This window comes from Cyrtonyx montezumae, unplaced genomic scaffold, assembly GCF_038088225.1.
Source record: "Cyrtonyx montezumae isolate F1298 unplaced genomic scaffold, pur_monq_1.0 scaffold_14, whole genome shotgun sequence".
NCBI lineage: Eukaryota > Metazoa > Chordata > Aves > Galliformes > Odontophoridae > Cyrtonyx > Cyrtonyx montezumae.
In genome coordinates, this window is record NW_027071870.1 from 13,687,625 (window position 1) to 13,713,323 (window position 25,699).

At 39.5% G+C, this 25,699-nt stretch overlaps 1 protein-coding gene across 1 annotated transcript; it reads left to right on the forward strand.

Moving 5' to 3' along the window:
- Positions 1–25,571, forward strand: PITRM1 (pitrilysin metallopeptidase 1). Its single transcript, XM_065731500.1, has 27 exons — positions 1–73; positions 408–510; positions 1,286–1,392; positions 3,673–3,824; positions 4,822–4,936; positions 5,086–5,182; positions 5,495–5,655; positions 6,912–7,038; positions 7,746–7,834; positions 8,297–8,425; positions 10,144–10,257; positions 10,686–10,782; positions 12,540–12,674; positions 14,477–14,615; positions 15,708–15,824; positions 16,709–16,841; positions 17,503–17,623; positions 18,433–18,509; positions 18,910–19,075; positions 19,196–19,296; positions 20,066–20,186; positions 20,926–20,997; positions 22,255–22,367; positions 22,848–22,973; positions 24,080–24,225; positions 24,820–24,922; positions 25,470–25,571. Exons 1-27 carry the CDS (start codon positions 27–29, stop codon positions 25,561–25,563), a joined length of 3,102 nt encoding a protein of 1,033 aa, XP_065587572.1. The 5' UTR covers positions 1–26; the 3' UTR covers positions 25,564–25,571.
- The last annotated feature ends 128 nt before the right edge of the window (positions 25,572–25,699 follow it).

A 25,699-nucleotide genomic window follows, 5' to 3' on the forward strand; every position in this document is an offset into this window, starting at 1 on the left:
GCCGGCCTGCTGTGGGACGCTGAGCCATGTGGAGCCGCTACCGTGCGGCCGCGGGGCTGCTGAGCCGCGGGCGGTGAGGACGGGGATGAAGCAGGGAAGCGGTTTGTGGGGGGGGTGCTCCATCGTTTGCTCCACGGGCGCTGCCTGCCCGGCACTCAGCTCGCTGCCCGCATGACTGTGCGGCCTGTGCCCCGAGAAAAGCTCAGTCCAGGGGCGGAGAATGGTGTGTTGTCCCTTGTCATAGTCAGGAGGCCCTGGGCTGGCTGCCCCTCAGCGCCGGGGCTGCAGCGGGGTGTGCTCAGCTGCCCCTCTGCTCCTTGCCCCAGTGCGAGATGCAGGGAGCATGCTTTGCTCCCACTGCTGTGGTCCTTTGATGCTCTTTGCCTGATGGAGATGTGCCGTTTTAGGTCTCTGAACCAGAAGTCATGGAGGTGGAAGAGCATTTCTGCCAACGAACGGGCGCTGCAGTATAGGGTTGGAGAACAAATCCACGGCTTCACGGTAACTCAGGTGGGCATTGCCTCTTCCTTCTGTTGCTGGGGTGGATAAATTTCCCCTTGATGGAAGATATGGCAAAATGAGGCCAACAGTTTGTATGCTGTAGATGCTGTCGGTGGTCTGTTAAAAATGATGCAGTAGTTGCTCCTGTTTATCCTTCTGTGTCTGATTTCTTTAGGTATGGTTAGCACATGTCCCTGTGGGGATTTACTGTTCCTGAGTAAATGCTGCACCATGGGCGTATCTGTGTGCTACAGACATTGACCATTCAGTGTGGCCTTCTAAAAGTTTAAATGGTTGATACCTCACTGTGTGCTGGTTTATAAGAGTATAATAAGTACCAGTTATTATATAAGTAGTATTTTATCCCCAGAACTGCTTTTATTACTTTGCTGAAAACTTCTGATAGGAATAATTTGGGAAATTTCTTTTTACTTATTTTAATAGAAAAAAGTTGAAGTAGGGAATGAAGGTATTCTTGCAGTCATTAGCAGTAACAGAACCAGTAGCAGAATTGAGTTCTTCTAGTTTCCTTCTGATATGTGAATAAATGCCTTCTCCTTAGATTTTTCAACAGTTTGTTCTAGTCTTAATATCTATACCAGAAGAGTATAGTTCTCTGATTGTAGTGTAGTTTAGATTTTTGATTTATTTTCTATTTAAATATACGGTGATACTTAATAAAACGTGAAACAAAGAATCAGCAAGCTAACTGTTGCCATGTTATCCTTTATTTATTTAATGTCTGGCAGTCACTTTGTAATACAGATGTTTTCTTCCAATACAGGTTACAGCTGTTCCCGAGCTGTTCCTGACTGCAGTGAAGCTTAGTCATGATGTTACAGGAGCCAGATATTTACACGTTGCTCGAGAGGATTCCAATAATCTATTCAGGTAAAGCATATCACGTATCACATCCAGCAACCTGTGCTTTATACATTGTAATTCAGCTTCGTAACTGGATTTTTTCTGTGGTAGCAAATACAATAATATTTCCTTTGTGGATCTTCCTTACAGTAATTAAGATTGTAACAGGTGATGTGATGTCTGTTGTTTGGCATGCTGCTCCAAACAGGATCAGCACTTAAACAAAGTTTCTTAGATATTCATGTGGGCCTTAAAAATTTCCAAAGACAGAGGTTCTGCAGCTTCTCTGGGCACCTTTTTTTCCCAGGATTTAACTGTCTTTATGTGGATTATTTTTCTCTTAATACCACGTTAGAACCATCCTTATTATCACTTATACCTGTGCAACTAACTTGTTTCATCGTGACCTTTTTGTAGGTATTGGAAGGCAGCAGTGGGGCCAGCTTCCATTGTCTCTTGGCACAGTCAATCTTTTGTAGAAAGCCACTAGATTAGACAGGCTAAATTGGTCTTTGATGGGACCATGTTTTTCCTCTGTAATCGCCTTCTTGTCTCTGTTATGCTTCCACATAACTTCCAGGAGGATCTGCTCCATGATCTTACCAAACACTGAGGTGAGACTGATCAGTAGTTCCTGGTGTGATCCTTATTACTAGTTTGAAAAATGAATGTGATATTTCCTTTTCTTAAGTCACTCTGAATTTTGCCTGCCTACTGTGACTCTTCCAGTGTGATGGAGATTGGCTTTACTGCATCTGCCAGTTCCCCTCAGGACACTGGGATGCAGTTCATGTCCCATGGAGTCATGGATCCTCAGGTCTCAAACCTGATCTTTTATTACAATGAAAGGAACTTCATTCTCCAATACGCTGCTGTGACATTCAGAGACATCACAGATGTGGAAAGAGTGCTTGCCAGTACAAACTGAGGGGAAAAGATTGAACACCTTTTTTGTGTCTTTTCCACATTGGTTGTCCCTAGTTCTGTCTTATCTACTGGGAAGAGGGGTGCATTTTCTTTATTCTTCCTGTTACAACCAATGTGTTTGTATTCTTCACTATCATTTCCAAATTCAGCTCCAGCTGTGCCTTAGCTTTCCTTATCACACCCCCACATTCTTGGGCAGTGTTAGTATATTCTGCCCAGGACTGTATGTCTCTACATCTGCTGTCTGTGCATTTGTCTTAAAATTCAGCATGACCAGGAGGTCCTTACATAGCCATGCTGATCTTGTGCTCTATTGCCTACACATGGGAATTGAGAGGCCTTGTGCTGCAAGAAAAGTTTCCTTAGTAAGCACACAGTTCTTTTCTATTCCTTCATCCTTGAGGATGGTTTCCAAAGTGGTTCACTTCCTTAAACAACTGAAAATTCACTTAAAATTCAAGATTGTGATTTTACTTTTTTGTCCCATATCCTTCTAGATTGTGAAGTCTGACAGGCCTGATCATTGTAGCCCAGGCTGTAAGTAGTGTTATTGACCTCTCCAATTAGTTAGTTAATCTGTACTGGTAAGCAACAGGTCCAGTAATGCTGCTCCTGTCATTGGACTTTCTGTCACCTGTCTTAAGAATTCATCCTCAGTACACTCCAAGAATCTCCTGGACCACTTAGTGCTTGCTGTGCTATTTTTCCAGGAGATGTCAGGGTGATTGAAGACCCCTGGCATGATAAGAGCCTACGAGTGTGACGCTGCCTGTACTTGAAGTAGGAACACTTTATCAGCATCTTTCCCTTGGTCAGGCAGCCTGTAGTAAACGCTAGTTCGTTTGGCCTTTAATTTTCATTCATAAGCTCTTAACCTGTGTTTCATTGCTGTCTTTGCATTCTATCCTTTTTATTTTTATTCTTTCCCTGCAGAGGACAATCCACAGACCTTTCCTTTTCTGCCTCTTTGCCAGCCCCTTCTGAGTAGTTTATAGCTATTGAGTACAGCACTTCAGTTGTGATTGGCCCCATCAAGTTTCAGTGATAGTGATTAGATCATAGTTTTTTAACTATACAATGGCTTCCAAGTCCAGTACTTCTAAGTAAACTTCCTAATAGATTGACATGTTGTTGTAAGACATAAAACTTATTTTTTTACCATAACCTTCCACAGACTTTTTCTGAATGTTTTGATTTTAAAAAATGTGTATATGTATGCTTTTCACCTAATTAACTGAAGACTGTATTTCGAAGTAGGACATAAATTTAGCTGTTGATATTGTCAACTATTATAGTTTTGTTACACAGGTTACTTCAGTTACACAGGTTGGCTTCTCAGAGCACATAAGTGCATTCCTCTCTGTACTGTCTGTTTTACAGTTTACAGTTCCGAACCACTCCAATGGACAGCACTGGGGTCCCACATATCCTTGAGCACACAGTGTTGTGTGGTTCTCAACAGTATCCGTGCAGAGATCCGTTCTTTAAAATGTTAAACAGATCATTATCCACCTTCATGAACGCATTCACAGGTGAGCCCAAAGTAAATAAATGTTGCTGAAAATGAATAAGGTGGATCTTCTTGGACAGTCAGCTGAATATGAGCCATCAGTGTGCCCAGGTGGCCAAGAAGGCCAGTGACATCCTCCTAGCTTCTATCAGAAACTATGTGGTGAGCAGGACTAGAGAAGTAATCCTGCCCTTGTTCTCCACAATGGTGAGACCCCACCTCGAGTACTGTGTTCAGTTTTGGGCACCTCAATAGAGAAAGAACATTTAGGTGCTGGAGCAGGTCCAAAGAAGGGCAAGATGGCTTGTGAAGGGCTTGGAGAGTATGCCCTATGAGGAGTGACTGAAGGAACTGGGACTGTTTAGCCTCGGGAAGAGGAGGTTTTGGGGAGACGTTATTGCTCTCTTCAAATACCTAAAAGGTGATTGCAGTGAGAGTGGGGTTGGTCTCTTATCAGTGGTGACAGGACAAGGAGAAACGGCCTCAAGTTGCACCAGGAGGTTTAGGTCAGATATCAGGAAAAACTTCTGTACTGAAGGGGTTGTTAAGCACTGGGACAGGCTCCCCAGGGAGGTGGTTGAGTCATCATTTCTGAATGTGTTTAAAATCCGTCTGGATGTGGTTCTCAGGGATGTGATTGTTAAGAGTTAGGGTAGGATGGTTAGATGAAGATTGGATTATCTTGAAGGTCTTTTCCAACCTGAGCGATTCGGTGATTCTTTTCCCTTTGGGGGGAGCCATTATTATTAACTGTGTATGAGGAATTAAAAACTAAGAAGGCAAGGCAACAAAATAGATCTCCTTGGTTTGGGAATTACAAAGGCCAGGTAGAACTAGATCTTTATTTTACACAAAAAGGTAATTGTTTATATGCTTACATAAATAATTGCAGTGTAAATATATTATTCAGTTAGATTTTTTTACCAGTTATTTGTATTGGTGAATGAATAAATACAAATGAGAACAAATAGCTCAGACTTTCAAAAATTCTTGTCTCTTTTATGTTTATTTGTGTGCAGCTAGTGATTACACACTCTATCCATTTTCAACACAAAATCCCAAGGATTTCCAGAATCTCCTGTCAGTGTATTTGGATGCAGCTTTCTTTCCATGTTTGCGGCAACTAGATTTCTGGTAAGCTTAAGATAAAAAGCAAACTCAATCTTTTTTTTTTTTTATTATTATTGTTGGGTTTTTTTAGATTTAAGAACAGAAATACAAAAGCAAACAGATCTCTTGAACTCCCAAGCAGTGCTTCCTGTTATTATTATTTTTTTTTTCAGGCAAGAAGGTTGGAGGTTAGAACACGAGAACCCAACTGATCCTCAGACACCTCTGATTTTCAAAGGAGTTGTTTTTAATGAAATGAAAGGGGCATTTGTAAGTTTTGTGGATTTCTCCTTATTTCTTCAGTAAGGTCAGCAAACTGTGAAACATTTATTCCTGAGGTTAGGCTATTGAACATTCCTTTGCATAGAAAGGAGCACCTTGTTAATGGATTTTATTGTAAAACATTCAAGTTGACACAATAACATAGTTAATTTTGTCAGAGTACATAGGACTATAGAGAAAATGCATATGCAGGGAGTTCTTGTGTTAAGTTAGAACTTAGGTCTTAATACTGACCACCTTTTATATTTAAAATGTGCATTAATGACTTTTACTAAAATGTGGTGTTTTTCTTCTCTTAAGACAGATAATGAGAGAGTATTTGCACAGCACCTGCAGAATAAACTCCTTCCTGATCACACATATGGTGTAGTATCTGGTGGACATCCCTTAAGTATTCCTGATCTTACATGGGAGCAGCTTAAACAGTTCCATGCCTTGCATTATCATCCCAGCAATTCCAGGTATCTGAAATTTGTGACTAACTTAGTAGGTTATATAGTGAGTTATCATTGTTTGTTGTTTTATGAGGGGAGCTGTACAGTATTTCCATACTTCTTGGTCAGCAACTTAGATGACGTACTCTCCAGCAGCTAGCATGGCATCAAAGAAAGGAATTTGCTTTATATAGAGAGAGAAAGGTTGAACTGGAGGCAGAGACTTCTAAATGAGTGGTGGCTGATGTATGTTTTCTAAACTGTGTGTGGCTGCTTGATTGTGATCATTTGTATAGAGTTTTTTCAGATGATTCTCTGCATGTGATGGAAGGAAATGCAATGTGTTTTAAGTACTTGGCAGTAATGTAGAGCTAAGGAGCACAGATAAAGGGTATAGAAACCCAAAGACTCAAATCAGCTGAGATTGTAAGTTTAAAAAGAAGTCGCGCTTGCATGACTGCTGATTTGCTCCTGAATCACATTACTGTACTGCATTCTAAATATTGGTTATCTATTTGAGTTGACATTAATTCTGTTGGTACTTTTAAGATAAATGTTTACTTGAAAATTATGAGGATATTCTTTCTTCTGTACCAATTCTGTGATCAGTTATTAATGTGTTACAGTTATTATAATTAATAGTGTTATTAATTCATTTATGTAACATCAGCTTGTGATGTGATTTTGAATTTACCATCTTCTGTTTCTTTCATCATTTCAAATATTTACTTGTAAATGAGCTTAGATTTTAATTGAGGAGTAACCTTTACCTCAGACATAGCCCATGCTCATATTTAATCTGCTGGAAGTTAGTAATGTTTCTTGTAGGTATGGGAGTGTACTTAAATCGATTGACCTGCAGAACTCTGCTGTGTTTTACAGATCAGTTGAGAAATGTATAATCCTATTTTATATATGATGTGTGAGGATGATAAAAACTGTGTCTCCTGTAACATCCCTGCTCTGGAGTTATTCCAGTTGCTAGTATTTTCCTCTTGCAGTGTTGCAACTAACTGAATTCAAGTTTGTGTGGATGTCAGAGCTTAAGACAGAGGCTGAAAAGTGCTGTGGAATTTTACCAGCACATTTGTGGGTTTTATGTACGTGGCAGACTATGATAGGTCTTAAACCTTCCTCAAAGCCTGATCCCTTGTAGATGTGGCAGAATCACTGGAAATGACATGGAATTCAGAATGGGAAAACAACAACAACAAACCCAACTGTCTCCACTTATTTAATGTAGAAATCTGATGCGTAATTCTGAACTTTTGTTTGAAATGCAGATTCTTCACTTATGGTAATTTTCCCCTGGAACAACATTTGAAACAAATTCATGAGGAAGCACTGGTAAAATTTGAAAGAATTGAATCAAAGACTGACATCCCAAAACAGAAACTCTGGGATAAGCCTGTAAGTATTAAGTTAAAAATATATCTCTGTATGTGTAAAATAAAATATAAAGTACACATCCAATAGTGGAATTGAAGAAACTTGAGTATGATGGGATAGCATTTTAGTGTAACCTGCTGGGGTTATTTTGTTTGTTTGTAAGTATACTTGTATTAAGTGAGCTGAAATTTTCTTGTTTGTTGTTAAAGGGGTTAAAAAAGCATGTTTACTTTAGGGTTTCAGTAATGTAATTATTCCATACCTTTCTTTATTTTCATTCTTTTTCAGTTTTCAAATGCCCTCAGCATTTGGAGATCCATAGCATTTATTACTGTAAACCATCTAGAACTATGGATATGAGTATTAATACTTTGTATCAGGATATGCTTCTTTAAGGTTAGCTATGTTTTCAAAGGTTGGTGTCAAGGAGGTTTTTCCATTTATTTAAATTATTTTCCTCCTTAGTTTGTCTGGAAGCCTGAACTTTTTTTTGAAACCAAGCTCAGTGTTAGATAGAGACATAATCTTTTGATCCTCTTTATTTCTCCTCTTGTAAAAAGTGGGGCTACAGCTCTTAGTTTTTCAGGATATACTGAGTAAATGTCGTATGCATACATGAGTAAATATCTGCAAAATTATTTTAAGTCTTGCAAGGAGGATTTGAAGATGTAAACAGTCATTTTTTTTATTTGTAGTCTGACTCAATGTACTTTTTTTCTACTTTACAGCAAGAGCATCATATAACGTGTGGCTTAGATTCATTTGCTGCTGATCCTTCCAAGCAGACAACTGTGAGCATCAGTTACTTGTTGACAGAGTAAGTCTATCAAAATGAAATACTTAATCAACCCTGTAGGGGAGAACTGGTTTCCTTTAACAAAGGAAAGTGCAATTTGCTAAGAATTTTTCTTCTCTAGCAGGTAGAGTTAAGGAAAATCATTCTCTTACAGAACTATTCTATGGGTTTGGCTTTGGGAAAACTGGCTTCTTTGTATTTCAGTTGCCTTCCATATACAAGTTTCTCTGTCTAGCCCTGTTTGTAACTTCTTATGTCTTTGCATACAAACTGAGCTTGCAAAGCTTATAGAAGTGCTAGTTATGATGAGTGAAAAACCCAGAGCTCTTAATTTCCTAAGTTTGATGGGGTGTTCATAAATGATAATTATTTCTCTGTTCCCTCCCTTCGTTGTTTTGTAGAAGTAACTTTTCTGAAATGAAATCAGTGCTGTTTGGTGTTAGTTATTAAAAATCAAGCTATGAATAACTGATATTTTTTCAGCATTACGGATGTTTTTGAAACGTTCACGCTAAGCCTCTTGTCTTCACTATTGGTTGATGGACCAAATTCTCCATTTTACAAAGCCTTAATTGAGTCTGGTGTTGGTACAGATTTTTCTCCTGATGTTGGGTGAGTGTTACAATTTAATTTTCATCACTATAAACAATATTAGAAAAGGTATTAACCAATATCAAGTTCGAAGAAGTCATCTTTCATATGGACATCAGATTTTTCTGATGCAGTATCTGAGTTGTTTCTCCTGATAAAGCATTGTCAAGTGTAATTTTTGACTTGTCAATAACTTGTTTGAAGCATGTTAAGTTTAAAGAAAGTGCTACCATTTCTTGTTTATCAACAAGAAAAATGTGTAGATAAGAGCATGGTACGCCTTCAGTGCACTAATTTACATGGACTTTTCATCTTTTGTGTTTGGTATTACTCAAAAGAACGAAAAATGAGTTTGCTTGCTTTTTCTAAGCACGGTTACCTTGTGTGTTTTTTTTATTTTAATTCTTTGGTTTGGTACTAGCCAGTACTAGATTGTTTTGGCACGAGTGTGTTTTTATGCAATTAGATACCATTAATTAATTTGTCATCTCCACGATGCAGAAGGGTATGTATGCCAACGTTTATGTATTTGGAATGGAGTGTTTGCAAGCAGTCTACTAAGCTAGCCTTGCACTGCAGTCTGCAAATGAGTGGGTTCTGTTAACTTCACTAACAGGCTCAGCTGCTCATCATAGCCTGCCTTTATTGTCAGCAGAAATAAACAATTTCAGGGCATGAACATCTGACTGATATTAGACTCGATAAAGACTAAAATTGTGCCTTGTTTCCACTATCTCAGATGTTTGAGTACTAAGCCTAAACATAATAATAAAGTATGATTGTAATGCCTTGGGATAATCTACTTGGCTTGAAGTTATCTCTTTTGGGTTTGCTGCAAGTCCTGTGTCATGAGTGCCAGTGCTGTGAACTTATCTTGATACCACAGGGCATAGTGTCTGTCTTCAAACACTGAAGGAGTGATTTAGTTGCATGTTTTGTCAGCTAAGCCTTTTGTAAGTTAATATGTCTTCATCCATACAGTGAGTTGTCTTTAGCATGCATCAGTGACTGTGCTGATGAGCCCGAGATGGGTATTCCTGACTGTGACATCTGAGTCTGCCACTGAATCTATTGTGGTGTTTGTTTTTTTTTAATATGATACAGTGGATTTTTAGGTTTGGTTAACACTGATTGCCTCTTGTATGCTGGTGTTGATCCAAACTGCTAAATGCTACATTTTTCTGCAAGTAAGTTTGTTTCTGTAAAGAGAAGTTCTTATAATTAAATGTGCCTTACAGCCTGGGCAAAACTCTTTTATTTATTTTTTTTCCCCTTGGGTGCTATTGAAAGCAGTAGCAACAGAAACAGAATGCTTAATCTTCAACACTTACTCTACAAAGACTTCTTTAAATGCATTAATTAAATATACTGTTCTGCTAGCTTGCTTAAAAGTGGAATATATGTCTTCAGCTTTACAGGGAGGTGAATTTTTCACTTAAGAGGTTTTATTACCTGAAGGGACATACTGATGAACTGGGAGATGAACAGAAAAGACTAACTTCCTTCTCCAACTGTTTTTCTTTCTCTAATATCATATTCTGTATCTTTTCTTAACAATGTGCTGCTACTACTTAAATTGAACAAAAAGTGCATTTAAGTTCAATTTCTTCAGCAATTTTTTTTGAGAGTTTAATAATCTCTGTGTGTATGTGTAAAGAATGTTTCCTGCTTGACTTTGCTGGAAGGTTTAATGTTTATGTTCTACAACTTGTTGCTGAGTTAAATGTGTTTTATTCTAGGTTTAATGGGTCAACGAGGGAAGCCTATTTCAGTGTGGGCCTACAGGGAATTGCTGAGAAAGACATTGAGACTGTGAAACAGATTATTGCTAGAACAGTTGATGAAGTTATTGCGTGAGTAGTGTTAAATTTTTGAGAATACTGTTCTCTCACACAGTCTTTTGCAATTAGATGTGTGTCTATATATGGAACTACTAATACAAGAATACGTATCGGTATTAATATGCCTTGAAATTTTAATTAAGTTTCAGAAAAATCTACTGAAGAAGTAATTATATTGTTCATTACCCTTAAAACTCTTATCTGCTACTTCCTCTACTGGAGCATATTCATCAGCATAACCTTCAGGAGTTTAATGATGTTGGTGCTGTTTTGCTAAACAATGCACCGTGATAAGATTTTCCTATCAATTTTAATTCAGTGTGTAAGATCTCATGTTGTAATGCTTCCTTTATTGATGCTGTAATTCATTTTCATAACTTCACTTAGAGTGATTAGTGCTAATGGATGTGATTTCCTTCTCTCTTTGCTCCTTCTCAAAGGAAAGGATTTGAAGAAGATAGGATTGAAGCTCTACTTCACAAAATTGAAATCCAGCTGAAGCATCAGTCTACGAGCTTTGGTCTTGCCCTGACGTCGGTAAGTTTGTACACGTGCTCGTGTGATGTTCTCTGTAGGAACGGGTTAGAAATCTGTGTGATACAACTTTATAAAATATGGGGTCATTTTGTAGGCTCATGATACCTAAAACATTTTGCTTTATGGCTTTTTCTTTGTCATATTGTATACATCTGTTCTTTTCAGCAATCTCCAAGCTATTGCTAGACTCCACACTTTATGATTTAATCAGGCAATGAACCCATTGTCTTTGCCTGAATAGAAGCTTTGATTGCAGTAGGACTGATAACTTTTGTAAGAGGGGAATGCTGACTTCTGGTATGTTTTGGCCAATTGCTTATCTCTTTGGAAATCAAATCAGAGGACTGTATTTTTCTTTGGAATTTAGGCCTGTGCCCCTGTAATTTACTAAATAGAATTGCTAACTCTACTACTGGAAGGACTTTGCTCTCTGTGATTTCTTCACTTAAATAGGAGAATTCAGTAACTGGTAGCTTTTCTTCTTAGCCTGTAGGTTTTCTTTTGATTCTGAGGTGCTTAAAACTGTAGAAATCGTGTTTTAAAACGGCAGCCTGTTCTGGCTTGCTTACTTTTTATCTGTGCAACTATTGAAAACAATCAGACAGTCTCCAGATACCGTTTTCTTCTTACATTCTGTGTGGAAAGCGTATGGAGTATCATTTTATCAGGGAGAACAGATCAACACCTCCCTCTGCTTTCCCTCCTTTGAGAGCTGCAGAGAACTGTGAGGTCACCTCTAAGCTTCCTTCTGTCTTAGCTAGAGAACTGCAGTGTCCTCAGACTCCTCTGATAGATTGTACCTTCCAAACCTTTTACCAGCTTTTGTTTCCCTGGACACACTCAACTGCCTTGACATCCACCCTTGGTTACCAGAAGTGTTTGCAATATATGAGGCAAAATCACACGGGTGCTAAATATAGCAGAATTGCCTCTGGCTGGCTGTGCAATGTTTAATGCACCCTAACATGCAGTTCTTCCTCTTTGGTGACAGAGGACACTGTTGGCTCATGCTAGCCTGCTGAACACCTTTCTCTGGGGTTTGTAGGGCTGCTCTCCAGCTGCTTGCCTCCCTCTGTACCTGTCTCTGGCATCACTCCTTCCTGGCATTTCTCTTGTTGAGCTTCATGCTTCCTCTCTATACACAAAACTCCAGTCTGTCAGATCCCTCAGCAAGGTCACTTGTCCCTCAAGTGGGTCAATACTACCTCTCAGTTATTATCAATTTGGAAGCTTTTGCAGAGGTTGCATTCAACTCCTGCATCCAGATTGTTGATGAAAATGTTGAACTGAACTGGCCTTAGAATTGAGCCCTGTGGGGCACTGCTGGTGATAAGTCACTTCATCAGACTGATAGGGTGAATGAGACTATGATACTCATACACTGTTTTGTGGCCACCTCTGCTTTTCCTTCTTTCTTGGGCTGAAAAAAATGTTTTTAAAAGGGGAAGAGGAAAGAATATTGCCATGAATTTTTAGAATACAGCCATAAACCCCTATGCAAAAAAAGGAAGTGGGTTTGTTAAAATCGGCTGAGAGAATAGAGGGGACAAGGACACATTATGTTGATGGTATAGTCCTTTCATCTGAATAAATATTTCAGCTTTACAGTTCTGTTCAATCTATTGAAAGCATTCCTCAGTTATTACAAACCTACTGTTCAGGTCTAGTTGTTAAGGTAGTTTTGGAATGCAGATGCTGCCAGCTATGGAAATGCACATGGACTGTCTTGCTTATTTAACTGCCCTCCTCCCGTTCAGTACATCGCTTCCTGCTGGAATCAGGATGGGGATCCAGTGGAGCTTTTGAAGATTGCAGATAAAGTGTCTCGGTTCAGGCAATGCCTTGAAGAAAATCCCACATTTCTACAGGAGAAAGTTAAGAAGTATTTCAAGGTACGAACGTGTTCAGAAAAATAGCTGCAGTCTTAATTTTTGAATGGCAGTTTTGTACTTCAGGTTGAACTGAAGGATACTGAGTAGTTCAGGCTGTCTGCTTTTGGGTGTAGATGAACAGCAGTGCTTTTTAATGAAGCATGTTAATTTTAAACGGTTGAAGCAAGAACTTCTTAAGACTGGATAAGTTGGCAAATTGGACACTTGGAAGTGCATGTACCAGGACAGTGGTAAATTACTCTTGCTTAATTGAACTGTGATGCCTGATGCTATGGAGGGGCAATTGAGAAGTAAACACATGGACAGATTTATGGGCCTGGTTGTGTTCTTTAGAATTGGCGTAGTCAGAGCTTTCTCTTCTTCCTTGAAAAGGCTTTGGCTGTTTAAGTAAGATTGCGTTTGTGTACTTCACGTTCGTTCAGTTGTCTGAATTCTGCAGATGGCATTAATTGCTTTCTGCTCTTTCCCTTGTTTCCTTATGTGTACGTTCAGCTATTAGAGTGCTTGCAGATTCAAGAACAGCAAATACATTATAACAGTTTCAAAGCCCTCAGCATTGACTACTGTCAGAACAACAAAAAAAATCCAGTGACAGCAATGCTGAAGTCTCTTGTTTTTGTTTTGTTGTGGTGATGTTTTGTTTTTTTATTGTTTCCCTTAAATTGTTGAAGTTGTTTTGAAGGACTCATGTATTATACTTAACTGCCAACTCGATTTACCTGTGAGTAAATGCTCATTCACATATATTCAAAAGTGACAGAAAACAGTGGCATCTGTTTTCCTAAAGGCATTATTCGTGTATGGAAGTAGTAAGGAGCTGTCAAGATTCTGGCTGTTGTATTAAGAAAAATAGACACGGTATTTTTGAGTATGTTCTTTACTGTGCAGTTCTGCTGAGTGTTCTAAGATAAAACACTACTCAGTAGAGGTCATGAGAATTGTTGGATTTTCTGATATCAGAAGATGCTGTTCTTCTGTCCTTGATTAATTTTGCATTTTACTTTTTAACTCTGTAGTCAGTCATTTTTCCTTAAGTCTTTCCATATAACCACAGAGGAAATGAGCTCATAAAATGGATTCTGATTAGATTGTCTCAAATTATTGACAGTGTGTCTCGGTGACAGATGTTACTGTTTGACTCCTACTTTGAAAAGGGCGTTTTTGAGGTCACCATCTTTTTGAATGGCCTCCCATTGTTATATAAAATGGAAGCTGCTGAGTAATTTTGTTACAAGAGTTCCACAGTGCAGTGTATAAACAAAGAAATTGACTGGTTCTGATGCTTGCATAATTCATGGGGTTCTTTGGCAGCAAGACTGTAAGGCATTCTTAAGCAGGATAAGGCATGCACGTTTACATCATATGGGATCTCTGTGCACTCAAGCGTGGACACGTTGAATGAGATGTTTAATGAAATTCTCCTGCATTTAACTGGATTCCCCATCTGAGAACATTCTCCAGATAAAACTTATGGTGTGCTGCTCTGTACTGTTGTGCGCAGTGTTTAACCTTGATTTAATTACACAAGTGCTGTATGCTGTTAGGGGAATCAGACTCCATACTAAAATGTCACCAAAAATTGTTCATGGTTGTTCATGTGATAAGTTGCTTCTCATCTCCTCCCTGGCAGCAGTCTGCTCTTCATTAAATGAGGAGCTTAAATGGCCTGTCTGCGATTCTCTTGATAACGTGGCAAAACTAAATAATGCATGGGCTGTTCTGATCTTCTGATGAAGCAATAATCTGAGGTAACACAGGAGCCCTCAGAATTAATAATTCTGTTTTGGGATACATTCCTGCAGGATAATCCACATCGACTGACTCTGTCCATGAGTCCAGAGGAAGACTACTATGATAAACAAGCAAAACTGGAAGCAGAAAAACTGAAAAAGAAGGTCAATGCACTTTCTGAAGAACAGAAATCCCAAATATTTGAAAAAGGTTAACATACTTAGTCATGTTTTTGTTTGGGTAACTGTTTAAAAATACGCCCTGTTGTTTTAAGCTGTTGCTCTGTAAACTGTCTTAAGATCTTTAAATATATCAAACACATTCCAGCATTTGTTCTGGACTGGATAATTTTTTTGTTGGTGGTGGTAGCTTGTGTAATATATGTGTTATATATACAGTTTGTACTAAATTATATGGTTGGCATATTCCATTAGTTTTAGCACTCAGAAAACAGAATGATCAAAGATTTCAGCCCACAGTCAGAACAAAAAAAGTTTTAAAATTGTAGTCTGCCTTTTTTTTCCCTGTTAATTTGCAATTAGTACAAGGTTAATACCACCATTTACCTTAAAGCTCTTTGTTTATGAGCATCTGAGGTTTGTTCCATGCTTCTATGAAGTTTACATTTTCTAATCATATTTCTTAGCTTTTCTACTTAAAAAGCCAACTATAAAAGTAATATTGTTTGGTCTATTCAGAGAAATAACTTGGAAATCTTGAGCAGTCATTTCATTTCGTGAAAACATTGATCTAGACACAGAAATCTCATAAAAAATTGAGTTGATGTTCAGAAGCAGTGTTAGTGGGAGGGAAGCAGGAGAAGGCAGAATCTTTCAGGCGAGTTTGTCTACATACAAAAATAATTGAGAGTTCTTAAAGGCAGCCAGCTAGAGTGTGAAAGAGGCTGAAATGTAAGGTAACACACCATGGTTTTGCTGCATCAGCGTACTGACAGCACTTGAGAAAGATCTCCTGTGGGTTAGAACCAAGGTCTGTGTTGCCTAGTGCTGTTTGCAGAGCTGGACAACAGAACAAACTGGCAGATATTTCAAACCCTGAAGAAATAACACCTGTAAGCAGAATGTGAAAGAAGAGGATGGCTTGGAAAGAGAATTTATGAAGATACAGTATTCTGTTTGCTGATATTGACATAATTTTGTACAGAATTTGTTCCAGTGCAATATCTGTAAGAACAGCTGATAGAAGATGCTACACTAAAATGTATGCTTCTCTGATCTGCATCACCTCAGTAGATTTAAAAGATGAAAATGATGAACCCTATTATTCTGCTTTCTTTCTTAGGTTTGGAATTAATTGATCTTCAAAGCAAACCTCAGGATACCTCTTGTCTACCAGCTCTGCAGGTGTCTGACATTGAGCCCAAAATCCCATTCACTGTGCTGGAGACAACATTTGCAGGTTGGTATGACCAGTATTTTGTTCTGAGAAGAACTGTTATTCAGCTACTAGCCCAACTGTTGCATTTCTTCCATCTCAGAGAAATGTGTGTGCCTTAGCTGTAAATAAACAGTCATACTCTGAAACAGAACTGTGAGCAGCAGTAGCATGTGGAGAAGGAAAAGGCAGTCTTTTTGGCCTGAGTTGTTTACTTTTGACTCTTTGTCCAAGTCAGGGGCATTCCAACAAGCTAAATACAATACCCAAAAGAAATTGTGATAGCACTGTGGCTCAGGCAGAAGTCCTGACCACGTAACTCCTGGCTTTTTTGTTCTCCCATGCTTCCAGTCTCTAATAAAAAGGCAGCTTTAGACTTCAGAATTATAGACTGGAATCAAGTTTTAAACACAGAGTACCTAGAATCCTTTGGGTGAGATTAATATAAAAAAAGAAAGATCAGCTTTCTCACTGCCTGCCCTGCCCTGCAGTCAGAGAAGTCGCTAGGTATGCTCAATTATTCTTGAGCAATCCTGCTGCTTTCCAAAGACTTCAGCATTGTCCAGGGTGCAGGGAACATTTGCTTGTGCTCTCTTCCTACCTCCTACCTAGTTTTAAAAGTAAAACTTGCAGGGAGCCATGGAGAAGGGAAGTCTCTCATTAATTGTCCTTGAATAGTGTCTTTGAATCTTAATAGTTGTCTTTCTTTTGCCCCTGGCTTGAGAGGAAACAAGAAATCATAGTCTCAATTTTGTCATTTGTGCCAAAATATTGCAGGTGGTATTGCTCTGTAGTAATCTTTTAACAGAAACTTTTCTACTAAAATTGTCAGCAAGTGTCAAGTACTGGATTTTGCTTTCATGTACTTACAGAGGAAACTTGTTCTTATTTTGTTTATTCATCCCTAGCTGATGAAGTTCCTGTCCAGTATTGTACTCAGCCAACCAATGGGGTTGTGTACTTCAGAGCTGTTTCCAGCTTGAACACTCTTCCTGAGGAACTGAAACCATATGTGCCACTGTTTTGCAACGTCATTACAAAGTGAGACCTTTACTTTGCTCGAAGCTAAAGCTGTTAAGATAGAGCACAGTTCACTGAACTAATATTGCTTCTAATAATTTCAGTGGCTGTCCTTGTAGGAAGGAGACAAGTGTTAAGTTGGTGTACTGCTGGACCAATGATTCTTCCCCCTCCTCACTGAGTTGCTGACTCCTTTAGCCTTCATCAGTTTCTGCATTGCTTTGTTTCCCGGTGTCAGCACAGGCATTCCCCAAACAGATGGGAAATTTTATCTGAATGAAAAACTGCCTTGCAGAAATACAAGTTTTCATGTAGATTTTTCTTGGTCTAGTTTTATGATGTGATCAGAGAAATGCAAAGGGGCAAGAGCGTCACTGTGCCAGAAGGAGTCTGTTCTTTTTAGTAGTGATAACAGCTTATGTGGTGCTGCTACTCTAATTCCATATGTACCTTGAGAGTAAGCCTGTACACTGAGCACCCTTTTCAGTACCCCATTTTCAATTTGCAGTGGGTTGATAGCTTGGTGTAGCACTTCTGTTTAAATAAATTGTGAAGTATTACGTTTGCTTAAATTGCTTAGTTGCTAAATTGTGTTTGCCTAGAAGCTTCCTTCACATTTGGTGTGTGAGCCTTGGTTTTGCCATAGAGTGAAAATGGAAATAAGTATGATTATTTTTCACAGGCTGGGATGTGGAGCCCTTGATTACAGGGAACAAGCCCAGAGGATAGAGCTAAAAACAGGTGGGATGTCTGTCAGCCCACATATCATTCCAGATGATTCACACCTGGATGTGTATGAACAGGTAAATTAATCATAAACTTACTGATGTTAAATTGCAGTAACAGCTCTGTAGTTAAGGTCACTCAGGGCTTCCTGTGGAGCATCAGTTAACGTGTGTTGAAAGCATTGTATGAATGGGCTTATGCTTTTGGGGCAAAATATATATTTGACAATGATAGTATGTTAATATTTTGTATTATGGGAAGTGTGTGGCACGGGCATCCATTTCAAGGCAATGTTTCACTCACATCTAGTTAGATTCTTGAGTGCTGTAAAACTCTTCAGAAAGGAAGAGTAGAGGACGGAATAGAGTAGTGCTGTGCATAGGAAATGCTGTTAATGTGTATATGTCACTATTAACTGTGATTCAGAAACATTCAGTGTTTCCAGGTTTGTTAGATCTTAGTGTTGGGCGTTGTAGCTCTAGCAAAGAATATATCCTCAAGTATTTCAGAGTTACTGGGATCTGCTTTCTGTAGTCTGTTCCCCATGGATCGTGAAGTTGAGGTAGAGACACTTCTTTGGCAGAAAGATTCATCCCCAGAACAGTTCCTTATTCTTCATATGAAGTACAAGTAAAACGGTTTCTAAACTTCTGCTTACAGTTGAGAGTCAGTAATCAGTAGGCTTGCTTTGTGTGAGGATCTGTCACATCTCCTATCTGTTCCGATTATAGTAATGCAGCCTGCACTGAAGTGCTTTTGTGCTGTGAAGTGTCAGGTGGGCACCACTGCATCGCTTCTGTGACAAACATTCTTGCACGTTTCTCCATTGCTTTAGTTTATTTGTCCAAAGGAGTTTTTTTGTGTATGTTTTCTTTTTTTCCTTCAGGGTGTGCTCTTTTCATCTCTGTGCTTGGATAGAAATCTGCCAGACATGATGCATTTATGGAGTGAAATATTTAACAAGTACTGTACATTGTTCTTTGGGTTCTGCTTTATTTTATTTTATTTTTGCATGGTTTTGGGGGTTTGCTTTTCCCTCCTGCCCCAATCGCTTCTTACAGATCTTACTTTGAGATTTGTTTTCGTAACTCTTTGAGTGACTCCCAGATTCTAAATGCCAAAATGTTTGAGGTTGGAAGGGACCTCTGGAGGCCACCTGGTCAAGGCCCAGTCAGACAGGGCCACCTAGACCAGGTTCATGTCCAGACAGCAAATCTAAGTACTCCATCCTTTGCATGACTGGATAATGGATTGAATGAAGAACTGATGGTCTGAAGGCTCTTTCTTGAAAGATGCAGTATTATTTAAGCCCATTGGTGTGGTTTTGCCTGAGATGTAAAGACCTGCTTTTACTCTTTTTCAGCCCTCGATTTGAGGAGGAAGAACACTTTAGAGTGCTGGTTAAGAGGACTGCCCAGGAACTATCAAATGGGATTCCAGAATGTGGGCATTTATATGCTTCTGTTAGGGCCAGCAAAAACCTTACACCCTCTGGAGAGCTGCAGGAAATGTTCAGTGGGATGGATCAGGTGAAAAGTTAATGGTGTTTTTAAGTGAGGCTCAAGTCCTTTACTGAGGAACGTCAGTGCTAATTTCTGTTGAGTCTTTCTAATGACTTCATCTGTAGTCCTTCTGCCCCTCCTGTGCAGGTGAAGTTGATGAAGAGAATCGCAGAAATGCCTGATATTAAACCAATCCTACGCAAACTGCCACGCATTAAGAAGTATCTGTTAAACAGTGACAACATCAGGTGAGTTCTGGCTTAAACAAAAAGAGACGTTGTGGTTTGAGAGAGGCTGTGGCCTGTCAGTGGACTTTTCTCAGTATTGGAATGCTGTGAAACAGAAGACCTGAGGAAATAGTGCAGAAATGTTCAGTCTCTGTTTTATGTGCTATTAATGTGATATTCTTGGATATGTTTTGGATATTCCATCAATATTTTGCCTTTTTTTTTTTAACCTTGAAAGATGCCCAAGAGAAATACTGTTATATTGCATTGTCGTAGTTTAATATAGTTTAGTTTTCAACTTTTTTCCTCTTCAATAGAAAATAGGGACATCTTGAAACCTGCTTTATATATCAATTGGAAAAAATAAGGTGCATTAGTTTCAAAAGTAGTTCAGTTTGATTAACATTAAATTGCAGTAGATTGTTTGGCAAAGAAGAAAATGATGAATAAAATGACCGAGGTGTGTGTGCTGTGTGAAATCACAGTAGCTGTGCTCCTAGAGAGAGAATACAGAGTAGATGTTTTGTGAGATCTCTGTAGTCTCACCTTGTGCCAAAAATCAGTGGACAGCTACTGGGGCAAATAAGAGAAAAAAATAATTAGACTGAATTTCTTTGGACATATCAAATGTTGTATGAGCATTTTGCTATTTTCTGTGATAAAGGATATCCATGATCACAGATGAAATGTTCTGAGATTCAGTAGGAAGCACTTAAGTGTAGTGGTGCCAATTGTAAATGGACTGTGAAAGCCACAGAAAGATACTAAAAAACATAATGTCTTTTGACAGATGTTCTGTGAATGCAACACCTCAGCAGATGTCAGAGGCATCGAAAGAAGTAGAGAAATTCATAAAGGGCATAACTAGAAGTAAAAAGGAGAGAAAACCTGTCCGTCCCCATGTGATTGAGGTAGGAAGTCACTTTACCTGGGACAAATGCATCAAATACAACTGAATTCCATCATCTTTAACGACAGATTTTCAATCAGAAGACAACAAGTGCACTCAAACACTTTATTCCTACAAAGATGTCTAAATAAATTCACAGGTCAGCTCTGTGATAGGCTGCCTTTGTGGCAAAACATATAGCAGCTTGCCTTCATCCTGTAGATCACCTGTCAAATCTTACCCTGAAGTGACTGCTCACGTATGAGATGAATGAAAATTAACTTTTCATTCTTCTGTCGCGTGAAGCTTTTAATTTCTTGTTAGCTGAGTGCTACTAGGCGTGCTGGCCAAAGGGAAATGGGAAATAATCTGCTTCATTATTTGGAGGGATGTTTGGAACGGATCATACTTGGTTCAATCTAGTTGACTGAGAATCCACACTGCCTTAATTTCTGGAACTGGAATGGACTCCTGATTCCTTACCTGCGAAGGAAACAAACTGAAATTCCTGGGGGCTATTTAATATTTCTCCTGGTGTATTTCTGTACAGAACTACTCTTGAAAGGAGGTTTATTTAGCGTTCGCTTAGAGATACAAATATAAAGAAATAATCAAGTAGCTTGTGTATGTTTGGGAAGACATGTGGGCTGATGGTGGTTTCAGAAGCTACCAAAGGAAATCCGAGGGAGTAGGGATTGCATTTATACTATTCTTAGATTAAATCAAATCATCTTTTAATGTGAGGGATGGATCTTTTGCAGAAATCTTCAGAAGTCAGACCTGTGGGAAGCGAAGTGCTTAACAGTTTGCAGATCACAAGGAAACTAATCAATGTAAGTATGTTATTGGTTGAGGGCACCAATTTATGTCCACGCCGTACAATTTAAACAGTTCCTCAAACTTGTTCATCCATCTGTCCCTTTTTGCTGTTTTCCTGTTGGTTCTGATTTGAAGGTCATGTAGCTGGCTTCATGTCCATGCTTGCAGGAAATAAGATACTGTAAAAATTGTTTCTTTCAGAATCCAGTCTGTCTACTATTGCTCCTAGTTATCCCCTACTTATTTCCTTTACTCCCCAAATCATTTTCTGTCTGAGTGACACCAGACAAAAAAGCATCAGTGACAATTCAGTAAAAGTGAAAACTTAGTTATGGATGTAGGAGAGAAACACAACTTGGCATACCATGAGCTCTCCATGGAGAAAAGGCAGTGGGAGCTCAGCCCAAGGTTTTGCTTGCTGACAAATGATGCACACACTGCTGTGCTTGGCCCAACCCTGCAGAGGTGTGCGGGGTGTTGGGCTGGGAACAAATCTCTGGAGTTGAGAAACATTTGGGAGTACTGAAATGTAACAACAGGAGATTTTGGGAGTGTTTAAGGCTCTGTTTTTAGTTAAGTAAGCACATAAATATATGTGTAAAACAAAAGAGTGCTTTAGGGGTTTGGAGATGTGAGAAGGATTGGAAGTTTTGATGTGAGGGGACTGCATCTCTGAAGGTATTTGGGGAATGTGCAGTGGTGGCACTAAGGGACATGATTTAGTGTTGAGGTCTGTCGTGTTGTTGGTTGGACTTCAGAGGTCTTTTCCAACCTAAGAGATTATATGATTGTAAATAAGAATCAGGTTTACTGCAGGGGATCTGTGAAACGCACGTGGCTGCTGCTTGCCATAAAGCAGCTTTCCTTGTGGGGAGAAGGGTGCTCAGGATTCAGTACGTGTAGTTGAAGAGATGGACTCAAGTGTGATGGACACAGAAGTGGAGAGTTATGAACACTTCGTTTGGTCACAGTAAAGGTGTGGCATAGCAAGTAAGCATATCAAAACTCTTTGGTAATAACGTATTGCATGGACGGCTGGGAAGCTGCTGAGCAAGGATGAGTAGCTCATGTGCAGTATCTACACACTTTGGTTTCCAGTCATAGTACTGGGTGGCTAATGGGGGCAAGCTGAGTGTCACTGAGCACAGCCTAAGTCAGCTGGCAGCTTTAGCAGCTGTGTGCGTCTGTGTTTGGCAGAGGTTCACTTACCAAAAAAAGCCAGTTCTCAGAGGAAATCTCTGCTGTGATGATAATGCTTTCTTTTCTCTTAGGATCCTACTTTCAAACCGTGCCCGATGAAGACCCATTTTGTACTTCCTTTCCCAGTGAACTATATCGGGGAATGCGTTCGAACAGTTCCGTACACAGCTGCAGACTATGCAAGGTAGGAGGCAGAACCAGCAGGGAGCTTGTTTGTGTGCTGCATAACACGAACCAAAACAGGATGTTTTAGGCTGACCATGGAAAATGGAGTGTCAGTAAAAGCTTCGTGGTGTACTTATGATGCATTCTCTACAGTCTTTGCATGATTATAGGTCCATAAATGCCCTGTTTTAGTTAGTGCTGGGATGAAGTAGCCTGGGACTCCTAACCCCAAGCTTCCAAATAACAGCTGTGCTTACTAAGGTGTGTCTGAAGTGACAGTCCTATTGCATGTAGCAGAGTTGCAGTGAGGAGGCTGTTTTTGTGTTGCATTAAGGTGAAATAAAGAAGGATTGTTCCAAAGTAGCAACTCTTACAACTGTGTCACTTCACTCAGCTGTTATTAAATTTTTATTAATGTTGTAGATTACTGTAGAAGCAGTTGAGAATATTACTGTTATCCAATTCATTCAACATCTTTGTATTATATCTCTCATTACAGCCTTCGAATTCTTGCACGGTTGATGACATCGAAGTTCCTACACAGAGAAATTAGAGAGAAAGGAGGGGCTTATGGTGGAGGTGCTAAACTTAGTCACAATGGAATATTCACTTTCTACTCCTACAGGTAAGTTCCTATCTGAGGGCACTGCTCACTAGCATGCACCTTTGACTTCCTTGCAGCTCTCCTTCAAGAATAAATTAATCGAAATGAACGTTGAGTGACAAGAAAGTGATTCAGCACTGATGCAGTTAAGATTAATTGCTTAATGTGTATTAGTTTTGTTAACAAACCTCTCTTTGGTTGCTCTGGTTTCTATCCCTGGGAAAGTGAAGCTTATCTCTGCCGGTGTAGCAACCAGTGCTGCCTTTGCACCAGGTTTATGTAAGACAGGTTTTCATTGATCTTGTCATGGGTTGAGGAGACTCTTAAGCATTTGAGATCATGGAGCAGAAGGGCGCTTCCTCTGGTCTTGCTTTTGAAAAGACACAGCCCCTTCTGGTGACCATGGCTGGAGTCATCAGAGATTCAGAAAAAACCTTCAGAAAGCATTGCTGGGAATGAACTAGAATGGAGAAAGTGTATTTTCTGCCACTTTTTGTCAGTCTGGAACAGTTAACCTGCTTTAGTTTTGCAGAGGCATTTACAGATGAAGTTTGATTTGAAAGTACTGAAGATGAGTTATAATCCCCACCAGAAATGTTATGAGTCTGGTAGAATTAGATGGTTTTCTTTACCAAAGATAGGTTAGCACAGTACTTGGGCAACATTCCTGGCTACAATCTGAGCAGCATTGCCTCTCTGCAGTTTTCAACGTGGTTGGACTTGTCTTGGTTAGTATTTCAGTAGCTGCTGACCTGTTGCACCTGTTCTACAGAGAGCAGAAAGAGGTGTAGCAGGAAAAGCAACGTAAAGAAGATACGGCATATCATAAATACTGCTGCTGTTCTTAATGGAAGCTGTGCTTGCTAAGCTGCTGCAGCAAACTGACAGCGGGTTATAAAGTGCTGCTTTACCATCTCTTTGGTACCAGTTCTCTGCACACTGCTGTGTGAAGCTGCGCTGCCCTTGTGTACTCAGATTCAAAATACGGTTGGTTCGCACTGTTGTAAAATGTTTGGTGCGTGCACGTTTTGTGTAATGCATGGTGAAGTGAATGAAGTAACGGAGTAATTACCGTACTTCATTTTGTAAGACTCAAGTGGGTAATTTTTACTGCTTTCCCCACTAAGGGACCCAAATTCATTAGCCACCTTGAAAACATTTGAAAAAGCAGTTGAATGGGCCAAGTCTGGAGAATTCACACAAGAAGATATTGATGAAGCCAAGTTGGCAGTATTTGCTGCTGTAGATGCACCGATAGCTCCGTCAGATAAAGGTACGTTCTCACCGTCCTCTCAGCTCTGGGATATTTATTTTCCTTTAAATTTAAAGGAGAGAAAATAGTGTGCTGCACTAAATCCTGTGGTAAAATTTGCACTTTGTGGATGCTGATTCCCCTTGTTCCTTTTTGTCTACGCAGTAGAGAGACTGGATGTATATTCATGCTGCTCCCTGATGGTAGGTGAATGAAAGAAGATGAAGGTAGAATAGTCGAAAAAAAACAATGGTTTGGAGTTAAATATGAGCAACAATAATAGAAATTGTTTTTTTATTCAGAAGTTGGAGGGATTATTTTCCAGACACTTATAACTACTAATGACTTATTTATGCAAGTCACTTTTTTTAAGAAGTTGAAACAGAACTGAATCAGTGAATTCTTTTTCTAAATAGGTAACTCTTAATACCTCAGAAATGCACCCAGCTCTAACCTACGGTCTTCTGATTTAAATTCTGTCTCAGAACAGTTCTCAAATCGTAGTCTCAATTCTTTCCTTCCCGCACAAGTACTTGTCTTAGTCTGTGCCTCGTGCTTGTAGCTGTAGCTGGGATTCCAGTATGTTATTGCAGATGTGGCTTTGTTTTCTTTCAGGTATGGACCATTTCTTGTATGGGCTTTCAGATGAGATGAAGCAGTCACACAGAGAGCAGCTTTTTGCTGTTAACAAAGACAACCTGGTTCATGTAGCAAACGAGTAAGTCTGTGCTCAGATTATGGAGGGGAGAAAAGCTCCATGCTTTAAAAATTGCACAAAAGCCCAACAAAGTGAAGAGTTTGTAAAAGTTGCCACAATTAAGTTCTTGTCTTTCTTTCATTGGCCTCTTGCCCTACTTTCACTATTGGCTTTTGTAACCCAGAGAGATTTAATTACATCCTGTGTGTTGCACTCTGGCAGATGTCACCTCCCTCCTACATTCTGAATGTGTAGGATTGTTTTGCTTTTGAGAAGCCCAGAACTCCACAAAGAGCGTGTCGGCTCTGACTTCCACCTCCTGCCTGAAGGAGTTGGCTCTTCTGGCCTCCTGCCACTCTGTGCTGATTTAGACTTGAATTCCTGTGCAGCATCTCAAACAGATAGGCTGTTTCTGGCTGCTGTACTGTGGTGACTGGGGAAAAAACACTGTAAAGCCAAAAAGGTGTTGTAAAAGTAAATAATGGCTGCGTATCCCACAGCTTTTTTTCCTGAAATAGTTTCAGCTTGTATAAGGTAGTCACAGTAACTTCTTTGTTCCTTCTTGCAGGTATCTTGCAGTTGGGAAGAGCACTCGGGGCCTGGCTGTACTTGGCCCAGAAAATACAGATATCACCAAAGATCCCTCGTGGGTCAAACGATGAGTAGCTGCTGAACAAGAGCTACAGAACAAGCCCATCTTTGGGACTACGTTAGCTTTCTGGATTAGTTTTTAACTGAGCTGTGGTCCGGCTTAAATGCTACTTAAAACTGTAGAAAAATGTTCTAACCATACAGTAA